This window comes from Lissotriton helveticus, chromosome 2_1 (assembly GCF_964261635.1).
Source record: "Lissotriton helveticus chromosome 2_1, aLisHel1.1, whole genome shotgun sequence".
Taxonomy (NCBI): domain Eukaryota; kingdom Metazoa; phylum Chordata; class Amphibia; order Caudata; family Salamandridae; genus Lissotriton; species Lissotriton helveticus.
The window spans coordinates 78294795-78313144 of record NC_136059.1 but is presented as its reverse complement, the minus strand read 5'-3'; the positions used below and the strand labels follow the sequence as shown (position 1 = coordinate 78313144).

General features: G+C 44.0%; 1 protein-coding gene and 1 long non-coding RNA gene across 9 annotated transcripts in view; one reads left to right on the top strand and one right to left on the bottom strand.

Moving 5' to 3' along the window:
* EXOC6B (exocyst complex component 6B) overlaps positions 1-18350 on the bottom strand; it is a 1580787-nt gene that overhangs the window by 950256 nt on the left and 612181 nt on the right. For both annotated transcript variants that reach the window (XM_078674493.1, XM_078674492.1), the window contains exon 16: positions 14336-14447. In XM_078674493.1, the coding sequence (XP_078530619.1) occupies positions 14336-14447 (112 nt within the window). The remainder of the gene's footprint in view (positions 1-14335; positions 14448-18350) is intronic.
* LOC144817728 (uncharacterized) overlaps positions 1-18350 on the top strand; it is an 891613-nt gene that overhangs the window by 375077 nt on the left and 498186 nt on the right. The gene's annotated exons all lie outside the window — the stretch shown is intronic.

The window sequence follows — 18350 nt, the reverse complement described above, 5'->3', positions numbered from 1 at the left end:
TTGGGGTGGAAGGTCTTGGGTAAGGCCGTGTGGCGATCCCGCGACCTGAGCCTCAGTAATTGTTCGCTCGGGGCTTAGATCTTCACATGAGCTATCTCCGGTGGCCCCGTAGGCCTCATTGTCGTCTCCTACCTCGTCGACGACTTCGTCCTCGACCACTTCGACGTCCGCGTCGTATTCGTAGTCTAGCTCCTCCGCCGGAGGGGAAATCTGCAAATGAACGTCCTGTTCGTCTGCCTCTTCTCTGTCGAAGATGTCCACCGGTGCCGGGGCCGATTGCCGGGCCTCCTGGCGCGCCACGCGCCGAAGTCGAATCGTCTTCTTCGATCGAAACCTGGAACAAGCCATACAGCTGGCTTCATCGTGGTCCGGCGACAGGCACTTGTTGCACACGGGGTGGACGTCGATGTGTGGGTACTTAGATCCCAACCCGGGACATTTCTTGAACGGACTCCGTTCCATGATGCGTCGTCGAAAGTCTTGCTGCGTCGACTGGGCCTCGAGCACCGAAGAGCCACGCGACTCCTCTGGACGTCCGACTCGGGAACTGAGTCGGAACAGAGCTGGGCACCGACCGCAAAACAATACCGACGGTATAGGAAAAGGCCTTCAGGCCTTAAGAATAGTCTATTTCGATTCCGAACTGGAGATGTCGAATATACATCCGAACCCAATGGTGGAAAAAAACAATCTGGGGATGGAGTCGATGCCCATGCGCACTGTAGTCCAGGGGAGGAGCCACCTATCTCGTGATACTTCGAAGACTCTTCCAGGACAACAATGTGCAATCATCCGGACCCAACACTAGGCGGCGATCTATGCTATAGATATGAATTCAGCAGCCCACATGCCCTGAACCAAGGGCTGTTCTACCAACGCAGACCGGGGAGTACGCACATTCACCTGTGGGTTGTTGACTTTGCTTCCAGCCTGATGTTACAGGCTTTGGTCTGCACACCCACCTTTATGCTGTTTTCAATACGTATCCAGCCTGCCGTTGCAGGCTTGAGAATGTGCCCTGGCGCCTATGGCTTAACTGCATCCCTAGTGTTCTAACACTAGGGTCAGGCCTGCAGTTGCAGTCCTGTGTTTGTGTGCTTGCACCCACGGTGCTAATAGCAAGGTGCTCAGTCTGTCGTCGCAGGACGGGTGTGTGCAATTGCACCTGTAAGGAGGCCAACCTGTGACTGGCTGGCCCGAGCATGGTGGTGTGCGCAAACTTTTATGGGGCTACGGCCTAGGTAAGCTCATATGCCTGGCTTGTCTTCGCAGACCGGTGTGCGTGCACTGGCATCTTTTGTGAGTAAACTCATGAGCAGCCTGCCATAGCAGGCAGCGGTATGTGCGCACCCACACTTATGTTGCCTGAGATTGCGTGTGCAGACCCTGTGAGTGTGCACTGACACTCATAATAGTAAACCCATGTCCAGCTTGCCGTTGCAGACTCAGGAGGGCGCACTTGTGCCCCTGGTGCTGGGGCACCATGTGTCTGACCTGCCAATGCAGGTCTGTGTGCGCACTAGTGCATGTGCGCCTAGGTAGTGAGTTATACCTGTGTGCATTTTCACTGACTATGAGACTTACTCTTCCCATAGGTTAACATGGAGAAGTGGTTGACATTGCTTCCGGCTGCAATAGCGGATTGCAGTGGAGCAGCTTCATGTTTCCTATCAATAGATTTGCCATGCCCAACCCTTTCCAGTAGTAAAGGGGGTTTTGGCATAACTCACGTAGAAATGCTGGTTATAGAATGTGGATATTTCTATGCTCAAAGAGTCTTGTGTGGCGTGGTGCCTGGCTCTGGTGGACACCAGGGTTTGGGGAGCACATCTCTGAATTACCCAGTCACAGCCATAAACCATGGACATACCACTAGAACAACAGTGCTCTGCTATTTGAGGGCCAAATGAGATAGATTGGAGAGAGAGGTTTTGACACTTGGCCTCTAGCCGCCAGATCATGACCCAACTAAAGATTAAGATCTACATTCCAAGGCCCCATGGTAGATAGGCCTACAATTTGGGGAGATATCTGAGATTCAAAGGGAAAACCCTTAAACCACCCCTAACTTGAAAGACACGCAAAAGTATAACTACTTTTGGGAAAACACAACTTAAGGGGTATCCAGGCCCAGAGTGGTGATTCCTAGCACATAGAAGACCACTGTGACCTGTGAGCAGTTTATTCCAGTGGCAGTTGGAGATAAAGTGGAAGGATGGGAAAAAACCACTCTGACCTCCTCGGAGAGGAAATGCTGTTGATTACCTCAATGAATAAAGTCAAACAAATGGAATGGAAGAAGGCATCTTATGAAACTAAAAGGTGCAATGTTGAGTGAAGGATAGGTGACCTTATAACGGACAGTAAAGCTAGCATTCTTGATTCGATATCGTATACTATGCTTTGTTTTCTTCAGACACTAACTACTGACAGCAATGAGGAATTCCATTTTGCCAGAATGAGCCAATTGCTCACCATTAAATGCTGTACATTGCCAAAAGTTTGTCATTCTAGCATAGTTTTGGAATTCCACACCTAGGTCCTTCAAAAGTTGGAGGAAGGGACTGGCACATAAAGACAGGTAGACAAGACCCCCGAGGGAACCGTGTTCCACTGACAGAAACTCTGCACTTTCAGCTCCAGCCACAAGTCTCTCTTTGGCAAAGGAAGGCTTCCAGTACGTAACTGTCAGCAAATCCCATATGCCCACTGATCTCCTGATCAGAGTCAGAAGAGTGGTGTGGTCTAGAGTGTGGAATACTGCAGGCAGATCCAGTACAACATTAGATCATGTGTCTGTAACATTTTTAAGATGGAAGCTGTACTATATCCAATAGTGCCCTGCATTGCTCATTACTTCACATATTACATCGTTCGTGACACCATTGAAAACATCAGTACACCATCGGAAATGACTTAATTGATGACAACATTGTGCATGGCAGGGGTGCAAGGTATAGTTAATTCAAGTTATCTCAAGTAACGAATTGTTTTCAATTTTTTTTGTTTAAAACAGTATGTTTTAAAGACATTCTCACCTAACTAACATCACTTAAACATTGTTTTTTTCCAGATAATGTTTTTTTGTTTTTTAACATACAGTGGTATTTTCTAATCATACATAATGCCAACTCCAAGCTTGCATGGCCTTCAGTCATGCGCAGAGTGGGGTTGGCAGCAGGCAATGCCTTGCACCACCGTAGGCCGCATGGCCAACAGCTTTTTGCGGAATCCCAATGAGACGCAGCCTCCTTTTTAAAATATTTCTTTTAATCTTTAAGGGTCCAACGGGAGCCATCAAGGCCACCACGCTCCAATGAATTTAGGGTATTAACATGCTTCAAATATCTTGGGGTGGCACAAATAATTCCGAAGGGCGGTTCACAGATGCCTGGGAAGCAATAAATAACACAAGTTAGTCTAACACCTACTGAGCCTGCAGGGGACACGCCCGACTCGACTTCTTTTGGCAGGATCAAGGGAGGGATAGGAGGGTGGTAACTGATAAGGTGATAGTGGTTTAGTGTTTGCTTTATGTTTATCTCCCTCTCGCAGGCCAGAGGACGTAGGTGATGGGATACAGCAGACCAAATTAATTAAAAAAAAGAGTTGATCCAAAAAAACACACAAAAAAACTGATATTTCATTGAAACTAAAACTAAAAGACAAAAACAATCATAATAGGGACTAATATTGATATGGTGTGCACAAGTCGACTAAGAAAATGAATTATCTACAATGGGAGCAATGTGTCGGGTGAAATATGGACATCCGGGCGAGAGATCACTATTATAAAGCAAGCATCAGCCGGTCTCATAACTACAAAGCAAACACTAGGAGATGATGGACGGAGCACGGAAACTTTTCAGACACTCACCCCTAGTCACAGATCTGGGTTTAATCCATCAACAGTCCAGCCCCGAAACCGGTCCCAGGATGCTTGTTTCCGGTCCAGGGAGGACCTGGCTTGGCAGGTCGGGCTGGACTGTTCCCATGAGCCACAGGGTCAAGACTGATTTGCATATGGCTGGGTCCAAACGGGAGTGGCGCAGTGGGCAAAAGAACGATGGATTTAACCCAGATCTCTTGACTGGGGGAGAGTGTTTGAATCATTCAGCACTCTGTCCATCATTTGTAGCAGTTACACAGGTCTCATTAGTAGAGCAGCAGTGACAGATTCTATTGTAAAACCGCCACATTCATCAGCGGCTCAGAGTTGTTTCAATAGATCCCCCTTTCATCACTGTTGAAAGGTGTACTTAGCACAGTACTTCTGTTTAGAAGGAAACCCCCAAAGAAAATGGTCCCTCCCCAGACGTGAGCCGGCCCCCTCCTCGCACACACATGCGTGCACATGTAGCTCTGAATCACGCAGAGTTAGTGTGACCCATTATTGGAATTATGTCAAGCATTTACATTTTGGGATGCTTCACCTAAAGCTTCACTTACCTGTCTTCCTTAGAGTAAACATCTATGATAAAAACCCGCGTGCGAGACAGAATGGGTGTTCGGTGGGTGGGAGAATGAAGGGGAAAGATAATGTCTCGCAGTCTTTCCTTGTTTTCATTTTCCGAATGAATGCCAAGCTTGCAAAATATGCCAAAATAATGATTGATGAAGTTAGAAGCTTACATCTTCTTTCACTGGGCAAAATAGAGGTATGGCGGACTGTGGGCGTTTGACCTCCCCGCACAGCACAACAAGGGCACCCGTCTTTGGTAGACAGGACCAGCAGGAGGCTGTGACGGGAAATACTCCCATCGGAGTTCAGATCTAGGTCTTGTCTACTGGGAAGTCGAATTAAAGGCAACAGTGGCGATGGGTCTTGTGATGCACCAGGACAGCAGTACCAGCATCATCATATCGCAGAGATGAACAATGGCTGAAGCATTCCGCAGGAGAAGATCTCAGGAATACATGCCTCGGAGGGTTAGGCTTTTAAAAACACCAGCCCACCTTGCATTCCTCCGAACACTAGGAGTTACTGCAATACTACAGTCTAGAATCAAACTCCATGGACAGGGAGCACTTCCCATGGTGATGCGGCATGTTGTGCAGCTAGCTGTGTTTTTTAACACAACATTTCAAGTGAGGGAACGACATTTTCAGTAACATTGTGAAGAATGCATTTGTAACATCTACAAATCCTAAAACTCTTTTCAAAATAATGACTAATTTCAGTAAAAAATACATAAACAATAATTCATTTGAAAAGCAATCGACAACTTAAAAGTACAGAATAAAAGCGACGGGAGCCCTTATCCATAATATAGCATGCTGAACAGCATTTTTAATAAAGCACATCATACAAATTCAGAAACGTAGGCCATGTTACATTGAGTTTACTCAAAGTGTTACTCCTGAATCAAGGATTTGCCATTCAAGTGAGTTTAGACAGATCTTGCGGTCTTGAGAATACATCTAACTTAATACAATTTAGCCCCACAAAAGCTCTAGTGATCCATGCTGTCCTTCAGTTTACCCGCACGCCTTGTAGAGTCTCATTAAGAGGAATAGTTCTAGTCACCTGATACCAGTCCAAATCAGTAATCATATTTATTCTTACAACAGATATTTTAACAGAAATAAATTCCCTCATGATGCCATTCTCCAAAATCACAATACAACAGAGAGTTGAGAGGCAGGTGTAAGATGGCGTGTTACTATGTGGAACACATGTCAGAACTGGGTTTATAGCACGCTTAATGACATTATAGAAACAAAAAGGAGCAAAAAGATATCCCGAAAATGTAAATAAATGCAAAACAATAACATTTGTACACACGATACATTGTCCAGTTATGAAAAAAGCGTAAACCAGAAAACACATATGATAACTTCAAAATAGGCTCAAAGAGAAGCCCGAGGTGTCCACAGTCAGCAGTATTTGTGGCCTATGGGTCAGAAATGGACAATTTGGTAATGGAGACGAGCAAATGAGGGCTGGTGTGAAGAGGAGGCGAACAAAACACCATTAAGACACAAAAGAGAAGAAAGCAAAGTCGGAAGTGAACTAAATAATAACATTTATTCTGCCTAAATTAAACAAATTCCTATGCGAACGTATAGAGCTGCCACTATGGAGACATATCAACTTAGTGTGGCATGCTATACAAAAACACACTTCAATTTACAAAGTATTCCAAACAGTGGCTTACTTAAAAAAAAAAAGAATTTCCCAAGTTCCAAAAATGAAAAGGTGCTATTATGCCAAATGTGTTTTCAGAACCATGAAATAAAAAGGCCATTTAATTTTGAGAAACAAAAAAGAGGACAAGCTTCACAGACCACAAGGAGGCATTTAATGGTTCCCTGTGATTTTTAGAGGGAATATTCATTAATGCAATTAGATGACGAGGAATAACAGCCTTCCTATGGAGAGTTGATTATCCTAATTAAGCAAACTGGGCTGGTGGGGTTAAGCAGTAATGAAAAGCCAACCAAGAAAAAACACAAAGGTTACAAGTGGGAAAGCAGTACAACTATCTCTCAAACCTCGCATCGACTTTACATTTGAAAAACTCATAACATTTCTGTTGCAGTTTCTCTATAAATCACAGGCAACACATCAATCAATCAGGATTTGTATAGAGCGGCTGCTACACCCGTGAGGGTCGCAGGTGCTGTGGGTTCATGCTCTGGGATCATGCTGCCTGTTCCTATAGATTGAATATCCTGGTCCTTCCTGAACTGCTGCAGCAATGTTGAGGCTCTGAGGTGCAGGGGGAGCTTAGCTGCCAGGTGGGAGTAGGATTTGTCTCTGCCCGTTGGATGTGCTGGGTAGTTGCTAGGGAGAGGGATCTGGAGTGGAATTCCCTGGTAAATTGGTGGAAATTCACTTGTTTTTTGAGGTACGCTGGTCTTTGTTGTGTAGTGCTTTGTAAGCATGGGTGAGCAGCTTGAACTGGCATCTCTTTGCGACTGGTAGCCAATTGAGTTTCCTATGATGCGGGTGATGTGCGTTTATTTGGGGAGGTCGAGAAATGAATCTGGCACTGTTTTCTGGATGGTCTGGAGTTTCCTTATGAGTTGGGCGATGATTCCTATGTAGAGGGAGTTGCTGTAGTCGTCTACTGGTGACGAGAGCTTGTGTGAGAGTACGCCTGGTGTTGGGTTGGCCATCTGAAGACCTTCCTGACATTCATAGAGTGAGGAAGTAAGCGGAGGAAACTGCACTGACCTGTTTCTTCATGGATAGCTGGCAGTAGAGGATGACGCCGAGGTTCGGGGCAAATTCGGTGGGTTTGGGGTAGGACCCAGCTCAGGTGGCCATCATTTGTTGTTTCACAGGGTATCCTTGCCTTTCCCAAAGAGGAGTACTTCTGTCTTGTCTGTGTTGAGTATGAGACAGTTGTTGTTCATCCAGACAGCCGCATCCTTCATGAAACTTTAGAACCTGTCTTTGATGGTCGTTTGTCAGGGAGAGGATGAGTTGGGAGTCGTCAGTGGAGGAGATGTCATGTAAAGGTTGAAGAGGGATGGGCTGAGGGACATATTTCACTGAAAGGTGGAGTTTTGATTAATTGAATTAATTTCTGTATCTGATCTACCCAGCTAGGAGATGGCTTAAATAGTTAGCACTTGTAATTGTCTGTTGAATTTGTGGCTTATTTGTAACTATATTGTACTTGTCAGTACTAGATATGTATTGAATGTTTCATTTATTTTTCTTCAATGTGAAATACTTTCATTATGTTTTATACAGCCTCAATCATTTTTGAACAAACCACACTTTAGTAAAATACGAATAGTGAAGACAGAGATGGTAATATTAATTTTAGTTAATGGGAAGTACTATTATTACTCAAACACCACTCCAGGATGTGGACATGCCTTCAATATCTAAAGATTAGGATAATAAAAAGCGGTCTTCGAGTATTAACTGCAGGGAAGCAATCCAGACAGTCTGAGTTACACTGACATCTAATGGAAACTGAGGGTTTCATATCAAAAGCGGTAACAGACCTTAAACTTTGAATCACATATGATTATATCATAAACCATCAGCACCATAAAGTAACATAATCCTGGTATTCGACTTTATAGCAGTGGACGATTAGGTCAGTTTGATGTCCAGAAAATAGTAGTTTTTGTATGGCTACTAGAGGCTACGTTGTACCACCAAATCTACTGATATGGACCTTTCTGAACTACTGCCACCTGCAGACCACTCCTGTCCTATCCTCCAAGACATCACTCACTCCCACAGGTACTGTTGCCAAAGATCACCAGCTAATAATACAATCACCACTACTTAATCCATTATGTGCCTTAAGAAAAATCTCTGAGCATGGATGGGCATGTGCCTCCTTATTCCCATCCTGATTATGGTCTCTATCTTCCATAATGCAAGCTCAACCACAGCAATTCTTTGATATGAAAAATCATGGATTTGACCTAGTGTTTTTGTGCAACATATAACTTTAAGATGAGGTGAATGATTGCTGACATGAAAAGGTTACTTACCTATGAAAAAGATCTTACTGGTAGATACTCTATCTACCTGCAGATTAATCCCAGGTGTCAGACTTGATCCAAAAACTTCAAACCTCTCAAATGGTTGGAAGGGATCTGACTTCGTATTGGTGCCGGAAGTGGCATCAGAGGCCGTCAACGAACCCATGCTATATGCCCACCCTGGCATGAGGACCTCAGTTTCCATCCATTTTTCCCAACCCTCGAGGCGAATGGACAGACTGAAATCGAAGAGTAGCTCAGTACCAAAATAGATTTTGGAGTCGCTTTAATGTTCTCGGTTACACAACCAAACGGGGAGGCAGGTGGGTCAGTAAGGAATCTGCAAGTAGATAAGGTTATTCACCACAAAGATTCTGATTTCTGATGGATACCTCTACCTACAGATTCCTCGCCTGTAGAATAGATTCCCAGGTAATACCATGCACAGGAGGAGGGTTTGATGCATGAATGGACAAGAAAATCCTGGAAAACTGATTTCTCAAAGTGGCTGTCCCTACGTGCTATGCGATCCAGACACTAATGCTTGGCAAAAGTGTAGGCACACCCATGTCGCTGGCTTACAAATATCAGCTAGGGGGGCCGCCTCTGGCAAAGGCAGAAGTGTCTGATTTGGCCTTGGTGGAATGGGTTCTCATCTCTTCCGGAGGACCCATAGTGGCCAAAGTGTAACACGCTTTGATACAAAGAATGCATATGTGGTATACATGTGATTTATGTATTTGTGGGTTTGTATGAATATGAAGGTGATTGCATGTTGCTGAGGGAGAGTTGAGCAATGGGGTCTGATCTTTTTAGTCACGATATGTATTTATGAATGTATTAATGCATTTGTATAGAAAAGTTAAAAAAACAAATTAAGCAATGGCTACATTTCTCTGAACGATGTCTATATTTGCGATGGTCAAGCAAGAGTGGTCAATGAAAACATATGATGTATAGCACACTTTAAATTTATAGGAGGTAGAGGCTTCCTTTGTGTGTTTTTGGTTTATTCCCCCTGCTCCGCTTCCTACATTTAACCTCCGGGGTCCCATAGTTTATAGCAGTTGATACAAAGTATGACCAGACTTGAAAAGGTCCTCTTCTGTACTGTTTTCTCCTTCTTGGCACTACAGTACCCAACAAGCGCAGGCCATCGAGCCATATGTCTTCCAGGTATTAGTTGACTGGCCACCTAGGATCCAACCTGAGCAACTACTCCTCCTCCTTAATGGGATGAGGTGGGTGGAGGCTGTAAAACATTGGGAGTGTCACAACTTTTGGCAGGAAAGAAACCCTGCTTTGTGACACCAGCTTATCAGGGAAAAAGGAATTAAAGGGTGTATGTGAACTAAAGAGCTTGCACTTTGCTCACCTATCTTGCAATGCTGGGGGAGATCACAATGGCGTCTAGCAGGTCTTACCTGTACTGTAGCCACTGCCTGCAGAGGTATCACTGCATGGATCTCATGTGCCAACATGAATGTGTGACTTGGGGAATGTAGGAATCTAGCAGACCTAGAAATATCAGGATCTTCAGAACTGGAACTCATATGCCATTTTGGAAGGGTAGAACCATCTCCTTGAGGTCGGCAATCCCCAGAGAGGGAGGAAAGGCTCAAAGCAGAGTGGTGAACAGTACTGGCCCGAGCCTATGAACTTTATTCATTGGGAGGGCCAGAGAGATTTGGGTTCATTGATGGAACAGCCAAAGTCGAACAGTAGGGACACTGTGGAGTCAAAATGGCACAAAACCACCTTTGGCGACCCAGCTTTGATCCAGGTATTGTCCTCAATCTTCTGAGGTGGGCTACAGCCACTGACATTACCTTCCTGAAGACTCAAGAAGCCCATGTTAAACCAAAGGGAAGCACTGCAAATTAGTAGTGTGCAGAACCCACTACAAAACTCTAGTACTTCCGGTGCGATCGCAGGATAGGAATGAGTAAATACGCATCAACGCAGGTAGAGGGACACAATCCAGTCTCCACATTCCAACATCAGCAACACTGAGCCAGGCTCATCAACTTCAGCCTTTCCTTCCGGAGGTAGAAGTTCAGATCTCTTAGGTCCCGGATCAAAGGCAGACCGCCGTGCTTCTTGGGCACCAAGTAGTCAGGTGCGTAACATGCCAGACCCTTTTCCTGAGCTGGCACTAACTCCATAGCGCCTTTCAGTAAAAAGAACAGCTGCCTCTAATTGCAGTATGTCTAGGTGTTTGGGGGGCTGAGAGGTGAGGTTGTTGGAAGGCGGGGGAGAGATATGGGACGGAGCTTGAAGGGAAGGAAGGCCTCTAATGACTATGCTGCCTCATCTTGTCAGATGACTACAATGGACGGGGTGAATTTGAAGATCTCTTCGACTTCTTGCTCTTCTTCTTGTAGGCCTTACCGCAGTGGGACAACTTCGACGAAGACCTATGGCTCCGCGACTGATCCCAGGACCTTCCTCTCAACCGGGATTGAGACCGTTGTGGCGTCCCACATTGAGCGGAAAGGCGCTTGAGGGGATTGCTCCCTCAAGGCATTGGGGTGCATAGCACAACAATCGATGCAGGTCGTGGTCGTGCTCAAGGAAGCAAAAATAGACTAGGTATAGGTGCCATCACTGATATTTACCTGTGACAGGCAACACAGGGCTTGAAGCCAGCCTTCCTCATTGACAACTCTGCCACAGACCAGTCTAAAAAAACTTTGACAAAAAGTCAAAAAAGACATTAAAAAAAAATGTTTGGGGGTAGCTCTCTCAGGATCTGCGCTGACAGGCATGAAAAGAAAGGTACTAACGTCAGTGCACTGGGGTGTCGCCTATAGAGACACTGCACTCATCACTTCCGGAGTGGATAAAGCCACTCAAAGTCGAACTATGTCACCTACCAGCGTGCAGGGGTACTACTCATGAAAAATTTCAGGATCCAGGCTGATACCTGGGGATAATTCTAAGGTAATCAATCTGTGGCTAGAAGGCTCTATCAGATCCCTGATTTCTTTTGTAGAGACATGGTACTGCATAATTAAATGAGGAAATACTCCTCAGAGAGTGATCTCCGGGTCCGCGTCAGATGCCTTGAATTATTCCAAAGGATCTGCAGGCAGTAGTACACATCAGAATGAAATGCGACTTTCATAATGTATATACCATTGCCTGAATGTGAGGTATCCATCACAATACGGCAAATCTGACCACCAAATTTAAGCTTAATATCAGATCCTGTAAATACAACTTAGTAGTGAGAAGTTTGCAGTAGGAAAAAGACCGTACACCTCATTGTCCCTTTAAATACACACTGCAAAATGATGTTCACAACTGTGCAAAGTAAGCGTAAGTACCAAAAACTAGTCCGCTTTCACTTGGATGTACTGTTTTTTAGTGTGCAACTTTAGCTATTGAAATTAAAGATCTATAAGAGTGTTTTATTGCTAATTTTACAGTAGCACCCAGGAATCTCCTATGTCAGATATGCCTCAACAGATGTCACATCAAAACCAATTTGACTAATTAAAGTGCACCATTTTCCTTTTGTAAAAATTATCATCTTTTATTAACATGCAGTTGGTTGTATCCTACTAATCATGGTATTTTATAGCACTCTGATATCCAGTATTGCACGGATTCACATAATAAACATATAATATGCTAAAAGTAGACCTACAACAGAGTTTCAAGGCCAGTCACAAATTTTTAAGAGTAATCTCATTTGTTAGCATGTATACATACTTACATTTACATTGTGTACAGGTACACGTGTAAATACCTATAAAAAGAGTGCTTTGATTTTTACCCTCCATAGGAAAAATATTTTAAATGAAGAAATCCCTTTTGCCCACATCTATATTTGTGGTGTCCGGTCCCCGCCCAACCTCCTCCTCCTCCGCCTCCTCCTCCTCCTCCTCCTCCTCCCACAATTCCCTCCCTAGATACAGATTTACTTCTGTCCCTAAAGGGAGCAAATATCGTAATGTTTCCATGGTGGGAATGCCCTTGGAAAGGCTTTGTATACATATAAAGTGGCATGCTTTGGACGTTCGTCATCTTTCTTTTGCAAACCACACATCGTCTCTCTAGGGATCAGATCAGCTCTCACAATTTTAGAACCCAACTGTGAAAACATCTGTTTTGAACATTGAATGAGAATTTACAGGAACTGCTTGGTAGATGGTTCTATAGGGTGTTGGCGCTTCTGGGCAATACGCAGGTAAGTATACTCTAGTACTGAGTGAGGATTGCGGTGCATAAGGGTAGGGAGAGCCATTCTCCTCCCCAGCGTGTGGATATCCACTGGTGAAACAGAACAACAGTCCTCTGCACGCGCTAACAGTATCCCAATTATATCAATATTAGTGTGACAAAAGCTTGAGTCTTTGCTGGAACATGAGCATCAGTTGATACACAACAGCTTTAGTCAACACATGTTTCGTTGCGCTTACGGTTGTGCGCAGCAACTTCTTCAGGGCTATACTCAATACGTGAAGGTCCTAAAATCCGGTTGTATTTCCGTCCTGAATGGGATTCAATTGAGTCCATTGTGAGACACACAGTTAAGACTGCACATATCTTGTGTCCAGAAATAATTCCTCCCATTCAAAATATATGTATCCTTGATGTGTTTCCCAAAGAGAAGTTCCTTAAACGAGGATTTAGTGGTAGTGCAAGTTTAATCAGGCATAAATAAAAAAAATCTGTGGTGCATTGCACCCTCTCGGTGCAGGATATGTTAAAGAAAATAACCGGCAGCCATATCCTTCCCGGTAATAATACGAGACCTTTTCCTCTGTGATGAACAGAGCTCCTTCCGGCGTGTACGCTGGAGACCTACTGAGAATTTACAGGTATTTATCCTCATAACATAGTAAAACTTATGTGGACAAATGGCTTTGCGAATCGTCTGCAAAGTTATCAGGAATATTTATGAACAGACTTCACTTGGACTCTATAGCACCCATTTATTTCAGGGCAAAAAACAAAAACAAAAATTCCTATTGAGTAATTAAGCTTATTTTCACCCTGCATTCTTCTACTTCCACCCCTAACTTTTGTTGTGGAATTTAGTACAATATTGCTTCATTATTTGTCTACCAAACTTTGATTTTTTACCTCTGAAATGTTCTGTATTGTTTATTTATTCCTCCATCTGCGTCACAGATCCTCTGAATGGGCAACCTTTAAAATAGGTCAAGCTACCAAAAGGAGACAATGGAGAACTTTTTTATATTTTTATTTTAACAAATGCTATTGATTTTCCAACGTACCAATGGGCGAAGCCCAGCCAGGATAATACAAATAGTGTGCATGGCATATAGTCCGTAGGTACATCATATAAAATCCATATGGTCTGCAGAACAACAGACTGATAATACTTTAAACAGCACCAAACACAATGGAGCACTTCTGAGGGCCTTAGGACCAGCCTGGTCTGTGAACAAGTCCATAAAAGGCTGTGGAAGCGGAGTTAAAGCACACAGACGCCTTCTTTTCTTCCACTGACACCTAAGCAGAAACGGCAGATCCGAAGAAGGCTACGAAGATTCAGATTGTCACAACACAGTTTCAGATCTACAATTTTTAATGCTATGAAGGAATGTGTGAAGCAAACCTCAGATACCGGTTAATTCAGATTAGAAGTATGGAACGGTCTTGTCTTACAAATATCCACACCAAGATTGTTTGATTCACTCAGTGTCATGCTATCAAGCAAAAGGTGACAAGATTTAAATGACTTTATGAAGAATATTCAGCCTGCCCTCACAGGAGGAGGTCTTGTAGACAGACTTGGATATTGCCGACAAGGGTGGAGATACTGTTATGAGACATCATAGAGGCATAGAGTCACATTTACACACAGGGAAATGTAAGGAGGCTCACAAACTATGCTCCATACCTCAGTCAGTCCAATGTTCCTTCTCTTAATCACAGTCTGTAAACAGTTATTCAATGTTCGGGTCAGGAGAAGATTTGTGGATTTTCTAATCATGTCGTCGACCTCTGTTGAGCTGGAAGTAGATAAAAAAAGGTACTCAAAAGATAGACTCTGAAATAAAGTCTTACAAAATGTGCCATAAAAGTCCATACAAGGAGTTAATTGCTGCTTCGTGGGAAGATCTATGTGGGTCTTGCTCAAAAGCACAGTGTGAGACTAGGGTGTAAATGATTACCTTTATCAACCTACTAAGCATTTGTTCAATTTCTGTTGCCATCGGCACATAAAACTTGAAAAATAGCAATGCAAGAAGTGGCATGCAGACTCACAATATTAATGTAGATGGCCATTTAAAAACATTTCAGATGGCCGTGCTAGGTCATCATACATGGAAAAACCTCAGATATCAGAGAGCGCACCTGAATCTCACCCCAGTTGGGGGTGGGAGGGGATAATTACTTCTTTTCTTTCCCATAAATGCAGCCAGAAATGAGTCATGGTATTGCACACAATTTCACATCTGTTTTTATTTTTTTATGTTTATTGAAGGTTTTTTCACATATAGCACAGCACAGCAGATAGAGTAAGAGAAAAAAATAAGTAAATAAAATAAAATACAAAAAGTAAAAAGGTACACACATTGGTTATTTATCCATACAAAATAGATTGTTCCCAAATAAAAAGAAAAGTGAAAATGATTTAGCATAATCAATCGTAAATACCATAAAGGAAAAACTCTTGCTCGTATATTCCATTAGCTCAGAGCAGGATCTACCCGTATATCATTACTAGCACCCCTCCACTATATCTCCACCCTATCCCCTTTCCACAGCATCAATGGTTTCCAAATCTTCTTACCTAATGCCCTACCCCTTTTACCTTTCCTTTCATATATCCCTTTTTCAAGATTGTAAACCGCCAAAACACTAGCAAGCCAATGCTGCATAGCTGAGGGAGTCTTTTCCAGCCATGTCCTAGCGAGCAACAATCTTAAAACAGCCATAGCTACGAATAGAAACTCTTCGTACATGCTATTATATTCTGTTGCTACACCTAACAACATTAACTCTGGAGTAAGGACAATGTTGGCCCCTGTGACCTGTGATAAGAATTGCTCAATACTTTTAACCAGCATATACAATTGCGGACATGTAGAAAAGATATGTATAATGTTAGCTTCTGGTGCAGCACAACGAAAGCACGTCGTCCCTGAAGTGCCGCCCCACTGAGCTATTCCAGCCGGGGTATAGTAGAGAGAGAAGAGCGTTTTGTAGTGCTGAGATTGCAGCGGGGCTGAACACAACACTGTACAACCTAGCTCCAGGGAATCTTGAAATCTAGTCATCTCGATCCCCAGCTTATTCGCCCATTTACCACCATGCTTCTCCATATCATCTGGCTTAGTAGTAACCAGATTTGCGTATACACTGCGGATCGTCACCCCCCCTCCTGTTCCTATCAGGTCCAATATACAATTATTATTAAATCCTGCCACTCCCCCCGTATATTACACAAGAAGCTGCGTACCTGCAGGAATTTAAAAAAACTGTTCCTACTTATATTAAACTTATCCCGCAGTTCCCCAAATTGAACAATCCCCTGGGGGCCCATCAAATCACCCAGTTTTCTAATCCCTTTCCCTGCCCACTCTGCCATGACTGAATCTGAAAGGATTTCTAGGGGGAGGGATCTGTTTTTATAGAGCCGAGTATATCTAATATATTTTCCTAATCCCGCTCTCTTCAAAAAGGCCTCCCATACTTTGTATGCAGCATGTACTGTCTTGAATCGTGTCCTTTTAAAGTATGATGAGTCCAAACGATTAAGAAATGCGTTCTCCGCTTCAATCCCGAGAACAGTGGCATAAACTTTGGTGGAATTGGCTGTGATCCTTGGACCCAGCCCTCCCCCTCCTATTAATCCCTGAATATATTGTAATGTAGCCGCCCAGTAGTACAGTCTGAAATCTGGGGCCCCCCATCCTCCTCTATCCCTGGGGAGAGAAATGAATCTATATGCCCTCCTTGTCTTTCCATGGGCCCATATAAACTTATTCAGAACCGCCTCTAACTTGCTAAACCAGCTTGATTCAAAAAACAATGGGATTGCCCTAAAAAAAGTATAAAAACTTTGGCAAAATGATCATTTTGATCACATTCGTACATCCTACGAGAGTTAAATGTAAGTTGTTCATTCGTACCAGATCTGAGGATACTTTGTCAAAATCAATATGTCACCTCTTATGGCCAATGTCATCTAGATCTGCGGTGATCTCCACCCCCAAGTATACGGCAGATTTCACTACCCGGTGATCACTGCACACGGCATATGAGTTTTTGACAATCTGGGTCTTCTCCCTATTTATTCTATATCCTGAAGCCTCTCCAAACCGCTGGGCTTCCGCTTCTATCTCTCGTATAGCCAGTGTGGGATTAGAGGAAACGATTGCTATGTCATCCGCGTAAGCGAATGTTTTAAATTGCCTGTGGTTTATGGTCACTGCCGGTATGTTAATATTGGCTTCTAACCTCCTAAGCAGGGGGTCCATGTACAGGGCAAATAGTAGAGGTGACGAAGGACACGCCTGTCTAGTCCCTCTGTGAATCTGCACAGAGGCTGTGTACCCCCTGTTGACCTTTATCCTGGTAGTTGGTCCTGCGTAAAGTGCCTGAATCGCTTTGACGTATCCTGCACCTAACCCATATCGGATAAGTACTGCCCATAGATAGTCCCAGGAAACCCTATCGAACGCCTTCTCGGCATCTAAAAAAAGAGCTGCAATAGGATCCCCTGGGACCCCTGTGGCGTCAAACAGGGTGATTACCTGCCTGACATGCTGCGTGGTTCCCTTCCCAGGTATGAACCCATGCTGGGTGTCACTAACCAAGCCCTCAATCGCTTTTGCTAGTCTGTTGGCTAATATCTTTGAGTACACTTTTGAGTCGGCGTTCATCAAGGTGATTGGCCTGTAAGATCCTGGGGCTGTAGCGATCTTCCCTTTTTTAAAAATGACAATGACATCTGCCCCTGCCCAAGACATTGGGATCGAGTTCCCCTGTTGGGCCTGCTTCAGCACGTGCAACATCTCACCGATAATCACCCCTTGAAATGTCTTATAAAATTCCACTGGCAGCAGATCCGGGCCTGCTGCTTTCCCAGCTGGAAGATCACCTACTGCCTTAAGCACTTCTTCTAGGGCAATCGGGGCTTCTAACGTTGCCTTATCTTCATCCGAGAGGTGCGGGACGTTTTCACCTATGCTCTGGTCAAGATATTCCATTATACCTACTCCTCCATAGCCATCTTCTAAATAATATAAGTCTGCATAGAACTGTCTGAAAACTTCTCTGATTCCCTCTGTATCCCTCCTAAGTGTCCCTTGATTATCCATGATCTCCTTAATCTTCCCTGATGCCAATTGCTGTCTGGTTCGGATTGCCAGGATATGCCCGACTCTTTCGCTAAGTTCAAATGCTTGCTCCTTCTTAACTAAATATTTTGCTGCTGCCTTGCTGCTGATTTCCTCTACCGCCTCTGCTTTCAGTTGAATGATTTTAAGTAGCTGCATCTCCAGTGGCGCATTCTGCTGTATTAAAGAGCACAGCTCTTCCTCTGCCTGTCCAATTGTCCTAACTAATTGTTCCACCCTAGCTCTTTCCCGCTTCTGTCTAGACAAAGTGTAACTCAGTGTTTCCCCCCGGATTGCCGCCTTGAATGCATCCCAGACAACCCCCGCTGACGCGCTCTCCCTGTTAAACTCCCAGAACTCTTGTATCCATTTATTCATATGCACAACATATTCTGTATCCTTCAGGAGTGCTCTTTCAAATGTCCAGCCATTATCTCTGTCTGCCACCCCCTCTAAGTTTACCGCCAGGACCAGAGGACTATGGTCTGATATAATCCTTGGATATTTCTGGATTCTAGATCTTGCCAACAGGGAGTTTGAAATTAAAAAGTAGTCTAGTCTTGCCAA